Below are 25,475 nucleotides of genomic sequence, written 5' to 3'. Positions count from 1 at the left end.
AAATTTTTTTAATAACAGGCAAACTACGTTAGTAAGTTAGATTAAAGTACTGCATTTTTATTTGAATGCATTTATCGTTTAGTTTTTTCATTTATACAAGTTTAAAGAATACATATTTAGGTTAAGTCGGTAAAAGAATTGAGAAAGTGGTAGCAAATTAAATAAAATTTAATTATAGTTTCTGTAAGAGTAAAACTGAAACATAGCAATAGTTTATAGGAAAAATACAGTTAAGTCGTGTGATGTTTATAAAAAGAATGCAAGAGTATGGAGAAAATTATAAGATCGCCTACACTAAATTCCCCCCTCGCCATTATAGTGAGTTTATGGACCTCCCTAGGCTCTATCTGATCACGGCCGTATCATCCAAAGTTTGTAGGCAACCCGAAACTAAATTCACTGGCATTACAAAGAACTTCAGTGCATTAGATTTAGAGCTATCCCGTCGAAAGAATCATGACGAAGTGGAACAAAAGCGTGAAAATATGGTCTCAACGAGGGTGCAGTGGCAATACTTACAGAAGCTGCAAGATAAACGTCTCAGGGCTAAGTATAAGTATGTACAGTACCAGTTCAGAATTCTGAAAAATGTAGTTCAATACGTGTACAATAGCAGGAAGAAGTCAATAACTGCTGAACGTTCCTAGGGAGCTGAAAAATGCAACCATACTGTCGTAAACGTCTTCCTTAGATTTTGTGCTCAAAAGGAAATCTAAATGGCCGTAGTTTTCAAGATAAAGCACATTTGGTTTCGATCCCAATTCCTTGAGGGTGTGCTGGACATCAGCTACATCTGCCAATGCATCATTTCCCCCATAGCCCATCCAGATTGGCAATGAGTTGGGTATGGAGCTCAGATCAAATACTGGTGGCTTTAACCGGTTGTATCGCATCAGATTTTTCCAAATGCCATAGTCGTACATTGAAAAAGTTCCTTTACGGATCACTGTCAGAAGAGTAGTTAAAATTTCAGCATCACAATAACCAAAATAGCATGTTCTTTCAATTTGACAAGTGACTGCAGCTGCTTGTTAGTAACATAGAACCAAGGCTCGATCATTCACCTTTTTTCTCTTCTTCCAATTGGCGAAATCCAGGAAACTAGATATCAATTCTGCATATGCTTTTGGAGCGAAGGTAATGAGAAGATATAGAACCAAAAGTGCTTACTCTGGAATAAATGGTGCAAGTTCTTGGAAGATGATGGATGAGGTTCAAATTCAAGGTACGAATCAATCCGAGAGCTATTGAAGCAACAATTCTTCCCTGAAAAGTTCATGTAAAAGGCCTTTAAATCAATAAGAACACGTTATTTCAAGAATCAAAACCCATTTATGTCACATCTAAAATATCGTTCAGCTTTTGATGGATGCCAAACTTAAGGAGAGGTGAGGGGAGGTTACGCTTATTGTAAAAAAGAACAGTTTAGTACTTTGAGTTTCACAAGTATAACATCTATTAAGCACCATCACAATTCCCAGATAAATGTATAGGTATGATATTATGGATTGCCCCCAGTTTCATTCAATAAATTAGAATTCCATTAAACGATTATTCTTTTACCACAAACTACATATCTTAACCATTGGATCCCAAGTGCATGCAATCCCGCTGCAAGATAATTTTATTACTAAATCAGAATAGAGAGAAATCTTGAACTGGAGCAATTATATAAAACTCACAGGGCATGGAAAAATTGAACCAAAGAAGCATCGATTTTGAGAAAACATAAAAAAACACATTAGACATATCTAATTCATAAATCTACTTCACCTACCAACTATGCCTCACTTCACCATTCACTTGACTTAAAGTGACAGATGTTTTTATATATCCAACCTCCATTAACCAAGAAACTTGCAGGCAGGTAAAGTTATTAACTTTTTTGGAGAACATTGGCCAATCAAAAACCTTTAGTTTAAGGGGTATGAAAGGACTGATGAGAAATAGCGATCGGAATATGAACCTGTAATAGAAGTAAGCATATCATCACAATCTAAGTGTCCATCACACATCATATCCATGATGCGAGTGCCCCAGTCACTGAATACATCAAATAAAAAAATTAAAAGCTTATCAAGAGCTAAACAACAACCGATATCGATCAATTCCGATTCCCTTTTTTTCTCTTGATTTTTTTCCAATCGAGATGTATAGATCATGTTCATGAACAGGTAAAACTGCAAAGAAATGAAATACCTTTTGAAATTGAGTTCATGAATGCCTATATCTAGAATTGCCTACAAAAAATTATTTTCTTTCAGCATGGCTAGAAAGATTTATGCGTACGAAAAGTCCAGGCACAAAAAAGACCTCGTCAAGATGCATTTTAACTAATCTAAGGACAAATGGAGCAGTGATGTGTTCCAAGTATGATATTGGACAAAGAAGTGCAGCAGCTTCAACCATTTTTACAATATCTGGTTGAGTAAAGGCAGCGAGAGACATAATTGTTCCCTGTAAAGCAAAAGAGAACAACTAGAACTCAAGGTCACATGTACCATCAAATGAAACTTCAAAGAACCATGAGAAGGAAGACCTGTGAGTGTCCAACAACAAAGACTTTGGACTTTGTAATGGAATATACATAATGAATCATTTCCCCCAGATCGTAAAGAGCCAGCTCCTGCCAGCTCCAATCCCAAAATTTCTGAAACAAACAGACCTTAACAAATTCAAATCCATGGCGATAAATATATGCCTACAAACAAAAGAATCCACACACGGAAAGTTCAGATTTACTGTTCAGTCTAGAAATATAACTATAAGTAAGAGACAAAACGAACATGTTTGCAGTAAAATAATAATGTCCCATTCAGTGAAAGATTGCCATGTTTGCATAAAAAAGGATCAAGATTTATGGTATCCCACTGATAATCACAATAAGGTAGCAGATATTCTTTGAGATAAGAAATATGAACTCGCTGAGAGGAATCATCAGACATGATTTAAATAATATTACACTGGTCATACATTAAATCACGTTTATTATTAAACATCACAACTGACTATGAACACTAAAAAAGGATTTAAGATCACAGTAAAACAAGGCATTAAAATGAAAATTGAGAAAATTAAATCACAGTAAGACATGGACCATCCAGGCTTCAAGAATTTCCTTATCAACCAACATCAAACTTTTAACAATCTTTCAAGTGAATTCATAATTATTAGAACTGATAGGGAATTAACATTTACCTTATCTTTCTCCAGTAACGACACATGGCCATGACTCCAGTGTGTCCCACGCACATTACCAACCCAGACATCAAAACCACGATTGGCAAGGATAAAACCCAACGATTGACTTGGGGAGTCCATGAACCACGCATCACCACCCTATCAATCATGTATTGCACAAATTACATTAAAGAAAAAACAATTGTAATTAATGATAAACGGCTAGTTTTCTGTCGGGTCAATAAATGATCAACACACGAGTAGCATGGATGAGACCAACAGATAACAGAAAAAGATAACCTAAATGTGCACCTCAATGTTGATAACATAAATCACATACAACTAGTTTTACACTTCTGAGATCCAATCACACTTCCTGTTAAAACAAAATTTTTACAAGAGGCATGGTCAATAAAGTTATAATCAGTTAAATTTGCGTATTTCTGAAAATCTAAATAGATTGCCACAAATTTGCTTCTTCCAGTTCTTGATTATAATTCAAAATAGTATATGCCAGTGAGAAATCCGACTAAAGAAACTTAGGATTGGCCAAAAGAAAAGTCATGTCAAAGCACATAAACCACAAAGCATGAAGTCCTTAATCCATAAGGCAAACTTGCATTTCACTTCTTGAAAATTCTGGCACTTCTTAAATTTAGGTTAATACCAAAAATACTTATTCAATCCTTCCAAACCGATAAACAGGTATAAATTCTGAATATGTTGAAACCAATAATACAAAGAGGTAACTCTGAAAAGTTGTCAAAAATGATATACGGTACTAAAACAATATTATCCTAGCAAGGGCTTTCCAATAAATTTTAATCCATATACATTTAGTGTCTGGAAAATTTAATTTCATGTGACTAAACCTAGTGCACATGGCAAAGCCCTCACTCTAATCTCCTGCTTTAGTCTTTAGTGACCAAGTCGCCAATGCCAAGCTTACCATAAAAAGCCCGTGAATAAGCAAAACTGGAGGACCTGTTTTCTTTCCAGAAGCAGATGCAACGCGCTGGAGACCCAATATGTATCCATCTTTTGTTTGAGCCTACATAAAATCATCACATAAGGGATTACTTGTATTAGTTCTATCATCCAGCAATTCATTCCACACAAGTTGCTTACATTATTTCAATCATCCAACACGACAGAATGAGAAAACAAACTAAAAAACAAGATCAGGCGTGCTAAACAACACTACTTAGGTAGACATATATCAAATCATGCAGATATATCACTAAAACCAAAACCATTGAATAGGAAAAGAGGTAGATAATTGACAACCAATTTCCATCACATTTTTCTTTCAAGTAATGGAAAAATTGTTGCTAAATGCCAGGAAAAAAAAGATTAAATATATTCATCAATACAAGAAATTTCACTCCGCGATAAATTTCCTCAAATATTTCATCTGCTTTTTCCTCTGAATAACGGAAGGAACAAAATTATTCATTAATGGGTTTTCTTTGCCAAAACAATAATATCATCACAAGACAGTTAACTCCCGAATTTCAACTTCAACATGGATGTTCGGAAAGAATAACGAGTGGAACACGCCGCGTACAATTTCCAGAACTCATACAAATTACTTGAAAAGTGGACTTATATACATACTTAAAAAATTACTTACAGTGTGTTCTGAACAAGGGAATCCCAAGAGTTGGATAACGTTTGCACACAATCCAGCTGTAGATGGCTCACGCCGGCGGTTTAAGTCAACAGAGAACTCCTCAGCGGAAGTGAGGGCGGCAGATAGGAGGAGTGAAGTGAACAGCGCCACAGTAACGTCCATCGCCGCCTAGTGATTGATTAGAGAGGGAAGAAAATTCGCTCCCGAGAGGGACCTGAACTGATGATCTTTTAGTTAATCTGCGTCGTTATTTGTTGACTGAAACTTATCGTACGCGCGGCAATGGCGCGTTTCAAAGGGCCTCTTATTCGGAACGTGACAATCAGGCCGAATCCAACCCAAATAGCTGACCCGTCTTCTTCTTATTTTCCCAAAGGGTATCGAACTTTCAATTTGATTTAAAAATAATTTGCCATTCGAGTTCCATTTCTACTCCTCCAATTAATTTGAATTACTCAATTCGGGTTCAAAAATTTTGATTACTTTGTTATTATTTTTTTTTTTGCATTATGGAAGTATTCAAAATCATGAATTTTAATTTTATTATTTCAAGTTCTTTTGATTTGTATAAGTATATTAAATTTTGATGAATTTAGAGATATTTATTAATAACTAAGATTTCAAATTCAGTCCAAAATTTCTCAAATCAAATCCATCAATCTAAACATAACAACAATATCAATATATCGCAGAAAACACAATTTTCAAGATTTAAATTTCCATATTTAAAAATATAATTCCTGAAAAAGCTAAAATTTAAAACTATACCATAACAAATTTGAGCACATAATTATCTCCAAAAAAAAATTTTGATATTGGAAGACCCAATCGATTCTTCTAATATATCATTTCTGGGTCCAATGGAATTCATAGGTAGAGGAAGAAGCCCCTCAAATAGAGATTCTTTCTTTCGACCATATTTCGATTGTTAATACGATATATAAAGACCGTTACTACAAAGAGTATTACAAATTTGATCGTGAAATATCGATTGCCTGTTGAACCCTACGAATTGCGTGAAAGTAGGATACTCAAAATTCGGAAATCAAAGAGTTTTAGAAAACGTTCTTGGTAGAAAAAAAATATGAATGAAAGATCCCACTGAATTGAATTGAGTCCATGAATCTAAAAAATAGTGAAAATTCTTGAGAGAATATAACATCCAAACTAGACTAATTCCGGCTTGGCCTAAAATATTGACTAGTGTAACATGTAAATAAATCCAAATTAAATCCTATAGATAATATTGGACTGAAATCATTCTTCTATATAAAATATAATTAAATTAACGTGAAATCTAATACAAAAACAAAACAAAACTTGTAATTTAGAAACGTCAATTATCATAATTCAACTATTACAATCAAGGTTGTAAGGTAAATTTTTCTTCATAATTCATACAAGAAATGCTACATATTCCACTACATTTGATTTGGATTGTATCAAACCTTGCCTAGATTTCATTGATACAAATTCATAAGCATATGGTAGCATCACATTTTAGACTGGAAATTTACCATACTTAGCCTTATAATCTTTCCAAAGCTGATTCAAAGGTTTTCCCAACAAATCCCTAAAATAATTATCACTATAAGAAAATCTCATCTTCTTGTTCAATGCCACAGTGAACCCTTTTCTCAAACCATCACAATACTCCAAAAAACGCTCGGTGACACCATACCCTTCATCCCATCTCGAACCCGAGCCGGGTTTCAGATACGTAGAAGCATCGTAGATGTTCGATTTGACCATGATATAATCCGCGACTCCCTCGGTCAGTCCTCCGGGAGCGGTCCTGTTGCCGGACCATTGGAAAATATGTGTCATTTCATGGTACATTACTGAGGTGAAATGGAATCTCGATCCTGCCTTTCCTGGAGGGAAGTTTTGTATGGCTGAAGCACTAAAATTAATGTTGTCACCATTTGTATAGGCTATAAATGGACCTGGAATATCTGAGATGAATAGATTTAAAACGGGCACGTTGTGTCTGTCAGCGCTAGTGCGTTGTTCAAAGACTTTCCATATGAATATGTTGGCATCATCCATTATTTTTAAGGCGAATGTAACACCGATTTCTGAGTCGAATCGGGCGCCGCCAGGAGTGTTCTTGGCGTTGTTTGTGACTTTGTATTTGAATGCAGAAATGCCATGTAGAAGGGTCGCTAGAACAAGAAAAGAGGAGAGAAAACTGAATTTATGGAGGTATATTCCCATTATGATTTATATGGGAATTACGTTGGCTGTTTTCAATGCACTCGGGTTACATGCAAGTTCTGANATATATAGAAGTTGGTAAGAAGAGTCAACTCAATCGAAATTTTATTGATGAAATGTGCATTTTCAACTCAATCGAAATTGTATTAATGAAATGTGCATTTTAAAAAAAAATTAAACATCAAAATTTACATTTTTCGCTTGAGGGTGCATGACCTCGTCCCGTATGCTTTATAATTTATTTATATAAGAAATTTGCATTTTTTTTGTAAAAAAAAAATAAAAAAATTCAACATCAAATTTTACATTTTTCGCTTGAGGGTTCATGTGCCCGTCCCGTATGCTTTATAATTTATTTATATAAGTTCAAAAAAAATTCCATCCAAAAAAAAGTTCAAAAATAATTATTGAAAAGTCTTTATTATACGTTTATTGTTTAAAGGATTCGTAATTTGATTATGATATTTTAAATGATTTACGTAATTAGCACATTTATAATTGGTGCATATTATATTTAAAGAAATTAGTTTTTCGGACGAACAAGCAATTGAAATCAGTGTAATTTATTGACAAAATACTTGTTCGCCTTTCAATTATCTTTTTTCTCTTTATGTCACATATGCTACAAATTTACTAACTTAATTCCGTAAAAAAATGATCTGTATCTTCCAAAATGTCAATTCATTTTCTTCGATATTTGCTTCTTAATTCTAAAGTAAATATTTTAAATTTTTGGTAAAAAAATTGACTGAACATTTTTGTACTTCTATAATATTTTAGTTTGTGTTCCATCGAGAATAATTCTCCTTGTATCTCGACATTATTAGATTATGTAAGTTCCTCATATATTAATAGAAGTTGACATCATATTTTGATGATCCAGAACTTAAAATTTAACCACATTATATATAAGGAGAAAATACTCCAAATAAACGGTTGGAACTTTTGATAAGATTGGAGGCATAATATTATGTTTGGATATTAAAATCATTTTATCAAAAATAACTTTTGATAAATAAATATATCCCAGTAATTTACAACTTCCCCATAGCACAATTTCAATGCTCCAGATAGGAAGCCTGCTGATATGGCCATCATAAATGAGGTTTTCTCTGCCATCATTTCTGCTGCTGAGGAAGAAAATTTATTTGTGATCGTAATCAAACATTCTTGAATCAGGCAAAGCTAATGTGACATGACTATTGAAATTTGAATCCAATGGTATATAGGAACTGGGAAAAAAGTGAGGATGATCTGATTGCAAGAGTTTGTAAAGCTCAACCACGTCTTTATCCAACTACGATTGCGAGGGATTGTTCCATTATGGAATGGGTAAGTTCCAGCTTAAGAACAACGGACTTCTTGCAGTGTATACTTGAGAACACCTAAAAACAGGCAGAAACATGCCATTTTCCAGCACGAACTAAAAGAACAATTTTCTTATGATGTACGAGTCAGCGACATATAGTTCACACTCCTTACCTATGTCGTTTGATAAATGAGAATAATTTCAACTTTGTATATTGTCGATTGTCATGGCAGGCGCAGGACTTTGAGAATCCAGAGGTGCGCCACAGGCATTTCTCACATCTATTTGGCCCGTTTCCTGGGCACACAATTTCCAATAGCAAAGTTTTCGTTGTATAAAAGAGGTTGATTACTGTAAAACATGAGTTGTGAAAGTTGTTAGCCAAGTAGAGGGGGCCCACGCTGAATTAAAAATTCAGAAATCTGAATCCCACGTCGGATTTCTTTCAATTTTGGTTTAAGAATTTTGTTATAAACTGAGTCTTACTTGTTTGCTTTTAGTATCCCAAAATCAAAAGCTTTTCAACTTTGATAAAAAGAGAGTGCATAAAAAAAAAGTGTGTATTTTTTTCTTGAGTGCAGGAATTCTATTGTGTGAGTTAGAGAAATTATTTTTTCGGTATACTCGGGTTGGGAGTGAGAAATATTGAGTGTATTGGTGTATACACTTGTGTAATATTTCTTCCAGTTATAAAGTTGCAGTGCTCCGTGGACGTAGCCTATATTGGGTGAACCACGTAAATCTCTGTGTTCTTGTTGGTTATTTTATTCCGCATTTTTTGGGTACTATTATCATCTTGATCGGTATCGCTTCGGTGTAATTCCCCAACAACTGGTATCAGAGCCTTGTTGTGAAAATTCTTAAGAATTCTGAGTATACTCTGTGGTTGCAGCTTTGACTGATCTTCCACATCATAAAAGATTTTTTAGATTTTTTTGCTAAGGCTAGAGAAGTGATGGCCGTAGATGATGGATCGGGACCGGGAATCAACAAGTTCGACGGAACAGATTTTTCGTTCTGGCGGTTACAGATAAGAGATTATTTGTACAATAAGAAGCTGCATCAACCTCTATCAGGAAAGAAACCGAAAAAGATGGAGGATGATGATTGGGAGCTCCTTGATCGACAGGTGTTAGGTGTGATACGATTGACCCTAACAAAGAACGTGGCGCATAACGTGGCGGAGGCCAAAACCACGGAAGAGATAATAACCATTCTGTCAGACATGTACGAGAAGCCATCAGCAAACAACAAAGTACATCTCATGAAGAAGTTATTTAACTTAAAGATGGGAGAAGGTGCTTCGGTGGCAAAACACATAAATGAATTCAACACGATTGTCTCCCAGCTGACATCGGTGGACATCAAATTTGATGATGAGATTCGAGCACTTATTCTTCTGGCGTCTTTACCAGACAATTGGGAACCGATGCGGGCAGCAGTTAGCAACTCTGTTGGAAAAGGAAAACTACAACTCAATGATGTTAGAGATCAAATCCTTGCTGAAGAAGTTCGCAGGAAAGACTCGGGTGAAGCAACATCATCGAGATCTGCTCTAAATCTTGATAACAGAGGAAGAGACAGGAGTGGTGAAAAGAGTTCCAACCGATGGCGCGGTAGATCCAAGTCAAGAAATGGAAAAGACAAAAGCAACTTTGAAAAGAATTTGAAGTGCTGGAGCTGTGGTGAAACTGGTCGCCTGAAAAAGAACTGCAGATCAACGAAGAATAATGCCAATGCTGTCACTGAAGAAGTACATGATGCTCTGTTATTATCCATAGAAAGTCCTGTTGATTCTTGGGTTATGGACTCGGGAGCTTCGTTTCATACCACTGGTGATTGCGATGTATTTGAGAATTACATCGCTGGCGATTACGGAAAAGTTTTCCTGGCTGATGGAAAACCCTTGGAAATTGTTGGTATGGGTGATGTACGGATGAAGATGTCAAATGGATTGTCTGGAAAATCAACAAAGCCAGGCATGTACCAAAATTGACACGCAATCTGATCTCGGTGGGACAGCTCGAGGATGAAGGCAACAATGTGACCTTCGGTGATGGTTCTTGGAAAGTGAACAAAAGATCTATGATTGTTGCTCGAGGAAAGGAAACTGGAACACTGTATATGACTTCCAGTTGCAGAGACACATTAGCAGCTGTGGATGCTGGAGCCAATTCAAGTCTATGACATTATAGACTTGGACATATGAGTGAGAAGGGAATGAAAATGTTGGTGTCAAAAGGAAAGCTACCAGAATTAAAGACTGTTGAACACCGACTGTGTGAAAGGTGTATCTTTGGAAAGCAGAAGAATGTGAGCTTTTCAAAAGGCGGTAGAGAACCGAAAGCAGCAAAGTTGGAGCTGGTTCATACTGATGTAGGTGGATCATCTCCTGTGACATCTCTTGGAGGCTTGAGATACTATGTCACATTCATTGACGATTCGAGCAGAAAAGTTTGAGTTTATTTTCTGAAAAATAAATATGATGTTTACGATACTTTTAAAAGGTGGAAAGTCATGGTGGAAAATGAGACAAACTTGAAGGTGAAGTGCTTACGGTCTGACAATGGTGGAGAATATGAAGATGATGAGTTCAAGAAATATTGTGCACAGAACGTGATCAAGATGGAGAAAACTATTCCTGGTACACCTCAACAGAATGGTGTAGCTAAAAGGATGAACATGACCTTGAATGAACGCGCAAGGAGCATGAGATTGCATTCTGGATTGCCAAAATCATTCTGGGCTGATGTTGTTAACACTGCAGCATATCTGATCAACAGAGGATCTTCGGTACCACTGGACTACAAAATACCCGAAGAAGTTTGGAGGGGCAAAGAAGTAAACATTTCTTTCTTGAAAGTGTTTGGATGTCTATCCTATGTTTATATTGATTCAGCAAGCAGAACAAAACTTGATCAGAAATCAAAGAAGTGCTTCTTTATTGGTTATGGAGATAATGAGTTTGGTTTTCGTTTTTGGGATGACCAATATCGGAAGATCATTCGGAGCAGGGATGTAATCTTTAATGAGAAACTTCTGTTCAAGGACAAGTCAGACATTGGAGCTGGAGATGAATGTCCTGAAGTCAGGAAGACTGATGAAGTTCCATTGACATATATTCCTGTGAATGAATCGAAAACCAGTAACCAGGAAGATGAAGAAGAAACTGCACAAGATGATGAACCACAAACTCTGGTGATTGAACTCAGGAGATCTTTAAGAACCATTAGACCACCTGAGAGATACTCCCCTGTACTTCACTATATTTTGCTGACAGACAAAGGTGAACCGGAGACCTATGAAGAGGCAATGCAAAATGATGATTCAACCAAGTGGGAGTTGGCCATGGAAGATGAGATGATTCACTGTCATCCAATCAGACGTGGGAGTTGACAGAACTTCCGCAAGGCAAAAAGGCGTTACATAACAAGTGGGTGTATCGGTTAAAAGAAGAGCATGATGGTAGCAAGCGGTACAAGGCAAGACTTGTTGTAAAAGGCTTCCAACAAAGGGAAGGAATTGATTACAACGAGATTTTCTCTCCGGTGGTTAAATTAACCACTATCAGGACTGTACTTGGACTAGTGGCAAAGGAAGACTTACATTTGGAACAGTTGGATGTAAAGACTGCGTTTCTTCACGGTGACCTAGATGAAGAAATTTATATGAAGCAGCCACATGGATTTGAAGTACGGGGAAAAGAGATAATGGTATGCAAACTTCAGAAGAGCTTGTATGGTCTCAAACAAGCTCTAAGACAGTGGTACAAGAAGTTTGATGGATTCATGAGTGAAAATGGTTTCCTAAGGTGTCAAGCTGATCACTGCTGTTATGTGAAAAAATTTGACGGTTCTTATATCATACTACTGCTATATGTAGATGATATGCGGATAGCTGGAGCTTGTCTGGAAGAAATTGATAAACTCAAGAAAGATTTATCAAAAGAATTTTCCATGAAGGATTTGGGTGCTGCAAAGCAAATACTTGGAATGAGGATCTTTAGAGATCGGGTGAATGGATTCTTGAAGTTATCTCAAGAAGAGTACGTGAAAAAGGTGGTTAGCAGATTTAATATGGATGAAGCTAAATCAGTGAGTACTCCTTTGGCTAGTCATTTCAAACTAACCAAAGCACAATCACCATCGACGGAGCAGGAGCAGGCTTATATGAATAAGGTTTCTTATGCTTCTGCTGTCGGAAGCCTCATGTATGCAATGGTGTGTACAAGACCAGACATAGCACATGCAGTGGGAGTTGTGAGCAGGTTTATGAGTAATCCAGGAAAGCAACACTGGGAAGCAGTTAAGTGGATTCTCAGGTATTTGAAAGGTACTACTAGTTGTTCTTTATGCTTCAGGAGGTCAAAATTAGGCTTACAGGGTTTTGTCGATGCCGATATGGGTGGTGACCTGGATGGCAGGAAAAGTACTACTGGATATGTGTTCACATTAGGTGGTACAGTTGTAAGCTGGGTGTCTAAGCTGCAAAAGATTGTTGCGCTTTCGACTACTGAGGCTGAGTATGTTGCAGTTACAAAAGCTAGTAAGGAGATGATATGGTTGAGATCCTTTTTGGAAGAATTGGGTCAGAAGCTTGAAGATAGCACATTACAATGTGACAGTCAGAGTGCTATTCATTTAGCAAAAAATCCTGTTTATCATGCTAGGACAAAGCATATACAGGTTAGTTACCATTTCATCAGATCAGTGCTGGAAGATGGAGTCTTGATACTTGAAAAGATTTCTGGAAGTAAGAATCCAGCCGATATGCTGACAAAAACTGTAACTATTGACAAACTGAAGTTGTGTTCAACTTCAGTCGGACTGCAAGTATGAAAAGGAAGATATGAGCTGCTGCAATGATGGTGTGAAGACATGATTGAAATCAAGTCTTCAAGTGGGAGAATTGTTAGGCAAGTAGAGGGGCCCACGCTGAATTAAAAATTCAGAAATTTGAATCCCACATCGGATTTTTTTCAATTTTGGCTTAAGAATTTTGTTATAAATTGAGTCTTCCTTGTTTGCTTTTAGTGTCCCAAAATCAAAAGCTTTTCAGCTTTGATAAAAAGAGAGTGCATAGAAAAAAAGAGTGTATTTTTTTCTTGAGTGCGGGAATTCTCTTGTGTGAGTTAGAGAAATTATTTTCTCGGTATACTCGGGTTGGGAGTGAGAAATATTGAGTGTATTGGTGTATACACTTGTTGTAATATTTCTTCCAGTTATAAAGTTGCAGTGCTCCGTGGACGTAGCCTATATTGGGTGAACCACGTAAATCTTTGTGTTCTTGTTGGTTATTTTATTCCGCATTTTTTGGGTACTATTATCATCTTGATCGGCATCGCTTCGGTGTAATTCCCCAACAAAAGTGCCATATATTTTATGGGACTTAACAAGAACCTGAACCTTAGCCCCGAAACAGGAGAGGATATATGGTCCAGAATGGTCGACTGCATATGGAAAGCCACTTTTTGCGCACGTCTTGGTGATAGTGAATGCATATCGTATGGTAAAACATCAGTTCAAATTAGTGGATTCTGAGCATAAAATTGATTTTGAAGGATTTTATGGTAACCTATTCACTGCACATCCTCCTTTCCAGATTGATGCAAACTTTGGGTAGGATGCTTATCGTTTCTTCTATATTTTGAGTCATGATTGTGTGAATTCTATATTTTGAGTTCATGATGTGTGACAGTGTCTAAAAAGAACACTGTCATCTTCTTAGCAAGTCCCTTTTATGAAAAAAAATTTGTTTGGACGATGGGTCGGAGTATTGATCTTTTTGCATTCTTGAGTTGGGTTAGTGAGATCCTTTACTCAAGTTTTGCGAATGACCATTGTGAACCATTATGCTTCTTGCTGATAACAACTACGTTGTACTAAAAGACAGCTCTGGTTTCTGGTTTCATCAATAGGTGAATCGATGTACTCAGTGTTGTGCACGAGAGTAACATTTCCTAAACCTTTCTGTTCGGGTCTGCATTGTACATTTGTTTTGAAGCACTATCATTTTAATTTTACGTCCATTTAATCAATCGCTATCCATCCTTCCCCTCCCTATCTACATCACCAAATGTACCATAGAATAGAGAGCCTTGCCAGCCAAGAACAGGAGTACAGACCCAATCTTGCATATTTGTAAGTTGACTCTGCATCACATGTTTTGCTATCACAGCAAACTCAATTTCTATGGATAATCATACAGAAACATTCCATGATGGAATTTAGTAACTAGTTGTTTTTTCTACCATGCCAGATTTTCTGCCGCGATAGCACAAATGCTAGCTCAAAGCACAATTAAAGACTTGCATTTGCTCCCTGCTCTTCCTCGCGACAAACGGGGGAATGGCTGCATACAAAGCCTGAAGACTCGTGAAGATGTTACTGCAAGCGTTTGCTGGAGAGATGGAAATCTTGACGAAGTTGGGATTTGGTCAAAAGATCACAGCATTATTAAGAGGCTTCATTACAGGGGAATTACCTAGACATTAAACATTTCATCTGGAACGGTTTATGATTTCAATAATATGTTGAAATGCGTCGAGAAATATCCAATTTTGTGATGGCATGTGCGGTTAGAAAAATAAATCAAAGTTATGGGAGCCAAGACTCGAAGTCGGTCACTTTCTCGCATAAAAATTTGTTCCCAGCTTCCTAAAGCATTTTTTGTTTGAGTCCCTATTTCTCAAGATCATGAAATGACAGTATAACATTAACTTAACAAATTGCTACCGTTCTGTAAATAATCTCGAGGGCATATACAGCTATTGGAGCTTTTGGGCTTCGCGCCTCACAATTGGGAGCCATTCACTGATGATACCAGGATCACTATATGCAGCAGAATCCTTGGGATATCCTTTCTGCACAATTAATTAAAGATACGAGGCACATCAATAGAGTGCAAAAATGGATATTAGAAGAGAGTTCATAGATGCAACAGGTTGATGCGCACTCAACTTCTCATAATAGAGTGTGTAACAGGCATTTAGAAGATGTAACCGAGTATGACAAAGCATTGCACTTGAAATAAAGTTAACAGTCTATGAAGATGGAAAAAAAATGAAGATAGTGACTGGGAATTAAGGCATATCCAAATTTAGAGGCCAAGTTGGAAAGACGGATTATGATCTGACAAATGAAATAATATACACAACATACAGACGACAAGGCACCAAATGTTGCTTCTCTCCAGCAGCTTTCTCGAAGAACAATCGGTTCTGTATCATCCCTGAATATGCAATGCATACGGGTGTCTCTCAGTCTCATAAGCACTCCATCGACTCTGAGCTGTGAGATGACATCAAACAAAGAATACTCATAGTAAATGAATAATTGTAACATGAGTAAAATTACTTTTTGGCATTGATAAATCACTCTTCTGCTGTGGCATATTCCAGAGCTGAAAATAAGGAAATACCAAGTATATGCATAACCCTTTTGGTAGGCTTTTTATATTAGAAAAAATGAAAAATTCATTATCAAAATTTGGAAGCAGTGATGTCAACTTTCAAAGGTAATATCTTAAAGAGCACTTCTCAAAAGACTCACCCAGAAGCGCAAAAGGAGAAACCACAGGGCATGACTCTCTGCACCACCATCAAAATACAGGAAAATTTTTTGTCCTCAGTCCATTCAAGGAAAAAAGGAAAAAATAGACAAAACAATAAGATTTACCACTTTGACTGTCAAAAGAGAGATGCCATTATCAGCCAATTCATCTTCATACAACACAATCTGTCATATTAAATATGACATAAACAAGTAAACCAGAAAAAGAAATTCATACCAATGAATAGTCCCTTAAAGCCTCAGGAATCACCAATCAACAGATTACAAACCTCATCATAGAAAAAAATAGGCTCTTTAGCTGCCAAAGCAACCATATCGATCTGCTCTTGGCAGTCTTCCCAATGAAGGCTGCGGTTGTTTTCCTCTGGAGCTCTTATCCCAGTCTTGTAAATGAATAAAACCATGCATTAGAACCTCAAATCAAACAGAAATTAGACAAATTTAAAGCATCTAACATATGATTCATGGAAACCTTCATTTGTTAAAAGTAGAACAAAAGTTGGACAATAAATTCAAACGTGTCAAGTCCCAGAAAATTATGGGGTGGGAAACATAAAGTCACTACTAAAGTCAATCCACATTACTTTGAGAAAAAAACTAAGCTAGGACGCAACACCAAAAGGAGACACACCTCAGGATTCATTTCAATACCAGTGCTTCCGCAGTATGGCGTTGTGAAGGTATAATCATAGTCCAGTATCACCTGATCGGTAGGCTCGCTGAAAGATTAAATATTAAAAAATAATCAGAGAAAAGGTGTGGGATAAAGTGGAATACTATGGACAATATGATTCCCTCCAGGTTAGTGAATATGAAAAGAGTATTAGACCGCCAAAGGACACAAGGTGGATTTCATATTAGTATTGATAAATTCATACATCTTGATTTGGTGGCGCTGAATGGTGGAGCTAGAAAATCAGTGCTGCGGGCCATAGGATGGCTAGGCTATGCCTTAAAAATGTGATTTTCTTCCATGAAAACAGGCGAAAACACAAACATCACAATCAATTCTGAAAATACTGACATTGGCAACTAAAAATATCAAAAGTAGCGAACAAAAATATCAAGAAAAATAAAAGTGGAAGACTTGTCCCCATGACCAGGCTTTTTTTTAGAACAAGACTCAGTTAAAGGAGGAAATTATGTCATTGATTTACGATGTGAAAAATCATATCTTCTATCTTAAATTAACATTGTGGGAAAACAATATTATTTTCGACTGAATCACGAATACATAACTGACATCTAAGAATGCATACAAAATAAAGTTTAATTAAAATAAAACAATGAAACATGTTCATTAAAAATTTACGATCGTGCATATAACGTACCTACAGGCATAACAATTGTAAGCGCAAACATTTTTAACATCCACCAGCCGGAAGGGTAACAAACACACTTTTCCACACACTCCATAATTATCAGGAAGTTGTATGTGATGGCTATGCATTAATTTGGTGTGGATTCCACATTTCTCAAAAACTAATAAATCATCATATAATTTTGTTGAAGTTTTAGAGTGAAACAATTCATACATTGGTAACAAGTTCAGTAAAAATGATAGAGATCTGATTCATAATACTTTCGAAATTTCCATTTGGCAGCCGCAGGAACTTCGACCGGAGGTAATGCCTCTTGGTTCCATCCACATAGAGCATCGAATGCATTAAAATGAATTTTAATTCCACTATTTGAGTGCTTAAGAACCAAATAACTCTCCCCAAAAACCATCTCTGGCAAGTGGGATGTTTGAAGCTTCTCTTCCCACCTGCATGTATAAGTATACACAGGTTACACACCTGGACAGACTAATAGGCACAGCTAAACGACCAATTTATTTTCAACTCATTAAGAAACAAAACATCGTTTAGTAATCCACAAACAAATACAATGTTTTGGATGAAAATTACATTTCTTGACGAGAATCAGAGAGTAATTTATCGAATGCATGAACCATTGCAATTTTTCCTGCTGTTTATAAACAAGAAATACTTAAAAGGCTTTAAAGTGGTTGCAGAGGAATGAAAAGAAGTTAGAATAATTGAAATCTGGCACGTGGGCAGATAAGTCCACGGGAAATAGTAGAATCTGCCAATCTGGAGAAAAAACAAATTCTTTTCAAAGATATTACTTATTATTCTGACATCCAACCAATGTGCATGACTCTTTCTAACCCCGTTATCTGAATTTTCTTCGTTTCTCTTTATATTGAGTTATCCCTTACAAGTTTAAGCCATGTAATCCAAACAAATGTAACACATCCCTTAAATTTTTAGCATATGTTTCCAAGTTCCAACCGAGGTAAAATGGATGAGAAATTACAACAAGATGATTTTTCTGTAGAAAAACAGCACCTTGAGGCATCAAAGTTAAACCTTTTTCATCTTGGCATCGACATTGATCGGCTGACAGATAAAAAGACTAGATTATTTCCTCACCTTCATATATATCCATCAATAATCTCCTTAGTTTTTTTTCCGAGAATTCCAATAGCAAATAATTCGCACTCAACAAATCACGTTCCAATTCATCCATAAAAATGCATTCTCAGCAGACATATTTTTTTTCTAAACAACTGGCCCTAGCACATGCAATATTGAATACACGCAATTAATCACACAAACTAGAAATCACTTTACTAAATCAGTGATATTAATCATATGTACACACACGAAAGTAGGGAAATCAAACTAGTACTGTTGAACCAGGGAGGAGCTGAGAATCGAACGCTTGCAAGACTCGATCTCCCAGCCGCGAAGGCGAATCCCGACGCGTTCTCCGCCGAGAAGCTCGGCGCCGGCTGCCTTCAGCTTCTTATCGTCGCTTTCCCATTCCATCTCGGATAATTAAATTCAGTGAAGTGAACTTTCTACTTCGTTATTTCTCCACATCTCGTTTCTTTCATAAACTCCAAAATCCGGTCCAGTTAATTCGGCTCCGATTGGGGGATAAAATATTTGAAATCTGTTGTTCCGTTTGACAAATGCTACAAAATATTACAAGTGTTTTAGGGTTTTTTAACTATTTAAGATTAATATTTTAATAATTTAATTATGAAATTAGTGTATCACGTCAATTGAATAGATGTGATAGGACAAATCACGTCATCCTTTTGGACCTATTTTTTTTAAAAAAAAAAAAAAAAACAAGTCACGCCCTTTCATTGTTTTTTTTTTAATTCAAGTCATGTCGATTGAAATGGTGTGACTTTCTTTAATTTTTTTTTAAAAAAAATACAGTTGTATCTCATCGACCGAGGAACATGGAGCAAAGCGCGGTAGTCAAAGGCTACAAAGCCATGTACTCTCTCTTTAATTGCTAATTGGAATCATCTACATGCTTTTCTTATATAATATGAAGAGTCGAATAATGTGTTTCATATTTTTCTCTTTCTCGTCTCTTTACTCGTAAATTTTCTTAATTTTTTATGTAATTTTTTTAATAGCTTGACTCTTATTTTAGTTAATTTGAATTTTTTTTATGTTTTTGCAAGTAAATTCTGATTCAACTGTCATTATAAAGTATGTATACTAATATAATTATTTATGTTAAGTATTAAATTTATAGCTAAAATTATTATTTATTTATTATGTTGATTTATTTTTTTGCATTTTTAATTATTATGTGTTTTAAAAATTATTATTATTGTTTTTAAAAAAATTTCAAAACCATTTATTATGATAAAATTATCATTATCATTCTTATTTGTTTATTAAATGTTAAGAAATGTAATGTTATATATTAAATTTTTGATATCATTATTACTGCTTTATAATCATTGCATAATTATATATAATTATAATAATAATTTTAGATTTAATGTGTTGTACGTATATTTTTGCTCCAAATTCAATTTAAAAGGATAATTTATTTATTTTTTTAAATGTTATTTAATTTTTTAAAAACTAAATATTCAGGTTTTTTTAACTTAATTCTAAATTTTTTAACTTGAATATTTACTTTTTTAAAAAATACACTCTCCGCTAATTATGAGCCACAATAATGTTATATGTTTATTTTTCTGTTATTGTTACATTTTATAATGTCCGTATAATCATATTTTAAGATAATACTAATTTTAAGTATAATATATATGTTTTGCATGTATAATTTTGTTAAGTTGTTTGTCTTAAAAAACCGTGCGACTTGTGTTATTTTTCTAAAAAAATAATAATAAATAAAATTAAATTCTTAAATATTTTAATAAAATACACTCTCCGATCATATATATTAACTATAATAATGTTTTGGGGATCGATGTAGAGTTTAGAGGGGGGTGAATAAACTCTTTCCTTTACTGATAGTTTTTTTTTTTTTTGCAAAGAGTGCTAGAATCCTGTTAGAGATTGTAGCTATTCTTGTTCAAAAGTAAGTTCAGCAGATCACAATAATAAGTGCGAAAACGATCTGATGAAGTAAGGTGAAAACAGTAAGAACAGTAGGCAGTAGAACAATAGTTGTTTCTGGAAATTCAAAGATAAAATCTTCTACGTCTCCCCTCTTCTGTTTCCAGAAGGTATCACTAAAAGACTTTGGATTTTACAGTACACACTAGTACATCCCCACTTCAGCAGGACTTATCATTTGTCTACTGAAACTCTTAGTAACTCAACACAATATAATTCAATATGACAAGGTTCTGGAAAAGACTCTTTTCCAGTTTACAAACTCTTCTTCAAAAATATCGTAAAGTGTTTTGCTTGAAGAGGTGAAGAAACAGCAGTACAAAATGATCTCCGAAGATCAGATGTATAATATGAAGCGTGTACTGCTTTTCTGCAAGTTGAGCTAGAAGATAACGATTGGTTCGCGGTAGCTCAATGTAACGTTGGATAGATAATTTGTTCTTTGAGAAAGTAATCAGCGTTGTTCTCTAAATAGGTTTGATCCATATATATAGATAACTTGACTCCAACGTCTAAAATCAAAACTGCTTCTTTGACTTCTGATAGAATCAGCTTTATTGTTTAGAAAAGGTTCCTGCAAAAAGGCTTCAAAACAATCAGTCTTGTGTCATACCAAAATAGGTAAGACGTATTAAATGACTTTGTTCAGCATTAATGAAGCATTTAATACTCGTACTTGGTAAAGTAACGGTAACTTTTAATATAAGATCGATAGGTTCTGATTTAGCAAAAGACAAGGTCTGCTTCTGTTTATCTAAGTTGATAAGTACTCGAAGAGTACTGTTTTGTTAAGGCGATAAAGGAGCTTCTGCTTTTTATACTGTTTTCTGGTTTTTCTAACGCGATCTACTGGTTTTGACTATAATCACCACAATTAAATTAAGTCTATCATAATGTTATATTAATTTGATTGTTTAAGATAGATTCGAAAATTTATTACAACATAATCAAGTCACCATCTCTTAAAAGAGATGTCTTGATTAAATTTTTTTTTTTTTTTGGAAAAAAAATGTCGATCCTTTTGATAGAGTGTAATTCTAATATATTTTTTAAAATAAATGTTTGTGTTTTGACACAGTCAAATATTTATTAGTATGTGTATAACTTTAAATTATTATGTGTTTGTTATTATTATTGTTTGCGTAAAACTTCAAATTATTAATTACATTAATATATAGAATAATTAATTTATTATATTTGATTTAACATATTAAACTCAAGTTAACTTTTTAATTTGATTTTATTCAGATTGTCAATATTTTTTCTTTGATTTTTTCATGTCGATAAAATTTCAATATAAAATTTTATAACTAGGTATGTATATAAACTTCCATTATTAAAAAAAATTTGTATTTCCAAAACTTGTAGATTGTGAAATATTATTTTTAGTGTATTTATTATTTTTTACTCATAGTTAATGTTTTATATTATAATTGTTTTGATAATTGATGTTGTAGTTGTTTTTTTAGACAATATTGTGATAGATAATAATAATAATAATAATAATAATGATGATGATGATGATACTCACTGAAAATTTAGGGTCCGGTTCCAGCAAGTGACACTAGTCCAGACACATGTTTCGAATTTGCCCTGAGAATACAAGGGAAGCAGCTAAGGATGACGCTGAAAAATAATATATTGAATGAACTGAACTGAACATTCAGACATGATATTTATAGGAGGGTACCTGGGCTCGTCATATGCCTGTCTTCCATTTGGGCTAAGGATGGGCCAGGGATAATGGGCCCATCGCCCACTACCCCTGGCACATCCCTAGTCCAAATGGAAAACAAGCTCATCAAGAGCCCATGTATTCTCCTATAAATATCAGGTTTGAGTATTCAGTTAATTCATTCACTATATTGTTTTTCAGCAGCACCCTTAGCTGCTCTCCACTTTTATCATCAGTCTCTGACTTGAGCGCTCTCCTGACCCCCTTCTAACGGTCTTACGCGTGATTTCAGGCTCGGGACAATTCTGACACCTACGTCTGGACTAGTGACACTTGCTGGAATTGGACCCTAAATTTTCCATGAGTATCAAATAATAATAATAATCTTATTATAAGATATGATGTCGTTACATGCTAGATCTGTTGATGTTACTGTTTTTTATCAGCAACAAACACATATATCTAATTTTATTACGCTTAACAACTTGGATAACACCCTAAGAGTTCGTCAATCAAATAATTTAATTTGGGAATTTTGGATAACACCCTAATAGTACAATTATAAGTATTATTGTTATTTTAAAATAAAAAATTGTATTTCTTATTTATATATTTCAAGTTAATAATAATACAAATAATAATGAAATAATATTCTTATAATAATAAGTCTTCACAATACGCATGTAAAATAAAATAATAATAAAATAAATTAATTATACAACTTATTTTTTGTTTAATACATTAAGAACAAAATTAAAATGTTTATAATAATAAATTTTATATTACTTGTGTAAAATAAATTAACTGTAAAACTTAATTTTTAATATGATACCTATATAAAACAACAACATCAATAATAATTATAAATATAAGTATTATTATTATTTTCCTAAAAAGATGATTATTATTCTAAAATATAAAATTTATATTTTTTAGTTGTATCTTGNTGAAATAATATTCTTATAATAATAAGTCTTCACAATACGCATGTAAAATAAAATAATAATAAAATAAATTAATTATACAACTTATTTTTTGTTTAATACATTAAGAACAAAATTAAAATGTTTATAATAATAAATTTTATATTACTTGTGTAAAATAAATTAACTGTAAAACTTAATTTTTAATATGATACCTATATAAAACAACAACATCAATAATAATTATAAATATAAGTATTATTATTATTTTCCTAAAAAGATGATTATTATTCTAAAATATAAAATTTATATTTTTTAGTTGTATCTTGTAAGTCAATAATACTACAAATAATAATTTTTATAATAATAAGTTTTGATATTACACATGTCAAATAAAATAATAAGAAATGAAATTAATTGTAATATTTATTTGTATTTAAGAAGTTAAGAACAAAATTAACAGTATTTATAATAAGAACATTTATATAATTCGTGTAAAATAATTTAATTGTTATACTAATTTTTTTATAACTACATATATAGAACAACAACAATGCTAATTATTATACTTTTAAGTATTGTTATTATTATTTGCATAATATAAAATAATAAGAATAACTAATAATATATGGAAACATAATTAAGCATTTTAATCATAAACTCGATACGTAAGATTATGATAAATTCATAATTTATATTCAAATACTCAAGTAATTTATATCAATGTTTACCTCAAAAAGAAGTTCAAAATCAAAATTTTATCTGCAAATATATAATCACAAATAAATAAATCAGCGGTTTTAATCAAACATGAAGGACATACTTAATTTAAAGCATAAAAACCTCATGTGTTGAAGTGCAATTACTTGATCATACATCGAACGAAAATCTAGAGAAATGAAGAATGATAAAAGCACAAGAATGATACATTTCAAAATTTAAAGCCATAGGAATGAAGAATGATAAAACGACGGCAAATGCTATATAATCAAATTCTCATGTCAAAAACGAGTCTTTAACATAGCGTGATTTGTACTGATAGTTAATACATCACATCACTTTAGCACGTAAATTTTAATTAAAAAAATTAATTTTTTAATGTCTTCGTTATTAAAAATAAAAAAAGAAAGATACATGCATATATCAATAATTAATAAGATTGTAGTGGGTCGTCAGTGTTTTACATGGGATGGTTTCTCCACCACGAGCGTCCAACTTTTGTTTTCAAAAAAAAAAAAATTAAGCAAGTCACGCCCGATGATTGGGTGTGATTTGCTTTCTAAAAACAAAAATTTATGCAAGTCATGCCATCTCATTGGGCATGACTTTCATTTAAAAAAAAAATTATGTAAGAGGCGTGATACATTATTACTTTATTTTATTAAATTATTAAAATATTTACTATGAATAGTTAAAAAGCTTAGTGTTTTATAAGTGTTAGATTTACTTTAATTGCAGTCATGATAGTCAAAACCAGTATGTGATTATAGTAAAATCAGAGGAAAATATAAATAGCAGAAGCAGAACGTATCGCTAAAACAGAAGCAGTACTTATCGAGTATTTCTTAGCTAAACTTAACGATTAGGAAATAGAACGAAGCCAAAGCAGAAGCAAAACTTAACGACTTTCGATTGATCGTTACAAGTCTTAAATGTTACCGTTACTTTACATAGTACTAGTATTAATTGCAACATTTAATGCAGTACGAAGACATTTAACACGCCTTACTACTTTTGGTATAAAACAAAGACTGATAATTCTGAAGCTTTCTGCAGGACCCTTTTTCAGTGATAAAGCTGATTCACTCAGAGTCAAAGAAGCCGTTTTGTTTATAGACGTTGGATTCAAGGTTTCTATATATTAAAGGATCAATCCTATATAGACAACGACAATTATTATTAACAAGGAACATATTATCTGTCTATCATTCCAACGTTGTTTTGAGCAATCAAGAAATACTCTTTATCTTCAAGCTCAATATACAGAAAAGCAACACATTCTTTATAGCAGATATTGATCTTCTGAGACCGTCTTGTGCTGCTGTTTCTTTATCTCTTCATAATCTATTCACCTTATTACATCATATTGAGAAGAGTTTGTAATCTGAAAAAGAGTCTTTTCCAGAACTTTGTTGTATTCATTTTATTGTGTTGTGAAACTAAGAGTTTCAATAGGCGAAGGGTAAGTCCTATTGAAGTGGGTGTGTACAAGAGTTGTACTGTAAAAACCAAAGTCTTTTAGTGATACCTACTGGAAACAGAAGAAGGGGAGACGTAGAAGATTTCATCTTCGAACTTCCAGAAACAACTACTGTCTACTGCCTACTGTTTTATTGTTTTCACCTTAAACCATCAGATCGTTTCCGCACAAGTTATTATGATCTGCTGGAAATATATTCGAACAAGATAAGCTATAATCTCTAACAGGATTCTAGCACCTTTGCAAAACGTCAAAGAAAGGATAGAGTTTATTCACCCTCTCTAAACTCTAAATCGATCCCAAGAATAAGTAAAAAAAATAGAGTATTTGTTTGAATCAAATTTTTATAAAATATTTTAGA

The 25,475-nt window shown here is 33.8% G+C and overlaps 2 protein-coding genes and 1 pseudogene across 4 annotated transcripts; all 3 read right to left on the bottom strand.

Annotated features, from left to right (window-relative positions):
- Nucleotides 1-465: 465 nt before the first annotated feature.
- LOC140988289 (triacylglycerol lipase 1) lies at nucleotides 466-5,071 on the bottom strand. 3 transcript variants are annotated; one of them, XM_073457318.1, is made up of 9 exons: nucleotides 4,814-5,067; nucleotides 4,130-4,231; nucleotides 3,199-3,339; nucleotides 2,540-2,701; nucleotides 2,314-2,457; nucleotides 2,200-2,240; nucleotides 1,967-2,043; nucleotides 1,171-1,266; nucleotides 466-946 (listed from the first exon to the last, which is right to left on the bottom strand). In XM_073457318.1, the coding sequence occupies exons 1-9, from the start codon at nucleotides 4,973-4,975 to the stop codon at nucleotides 624-626; spliced, it is 1,248 nt and encodes a 415-aa protein (XP_073313419.1). In that variant the 5' UTR covers nucleotides 4,976-5,067; the 3' UTR covers nucleotides 466-623. The 3 variants fall into 3 exon arrangements, with proteins under 3 accessions (XP_073313419.1, XP_073313420.1, XP_073313421.1); XM_073457319.1 differs by having other exon boundaries at nucleotides 2,540-2,650; nucleotides 4,814-5,061; XM_073457320.1 differs by lacking the exon at nucleotides 4,130-4,231 and having other exon boundaries at nucleotides 4,814-5,071.
- Nucleotides 5,072-6,313: 1,242 nt separating this feature from the next.
- Nucleotides 6,314-7,030, bottom strand: LOC140987716 (uncharacterized). Its single transcript, XM_073456351.1, has one exon. The coding sequence runs from the start codon at nucleotides 7,028-7,030 to the stop codon at nucleotides 6,314-6,316; it is 717 nt and encodes a 238-aa protein (XP_073312452.1).
- Nucleotides 7,031-14,839: 7,809 nt separating this feature from the next.
- On the bottom strand, nucleotides 14,840-18,850 carry LOC140987465 (TIP41-like protein; annotated as a pseudogene).
- Nucleotides 18,851-25,475: the final 6,625 nt, after the last annotated feature.

The sequence above is a fragment of the Primulina huaijiensis genome, chromosome 11 (assembly GCF_012295235.1).
Source record: "Primulina huaijiensis isolate GDHJ02 chromosome 11, ASM1229523v2, whole genome shotgun sequence".
Classification (NCBI taxonomy): domain Eukaryota; kingdom Viridiplantae; phylum Streptophyta; class Magnoliopsida; order Lamiales; family Gesneriaceae; genus Primulina; species Primulina huaijiensis.
This window is presented reverse-complemented; position numbering and strand designations above follow the sequence as displayed.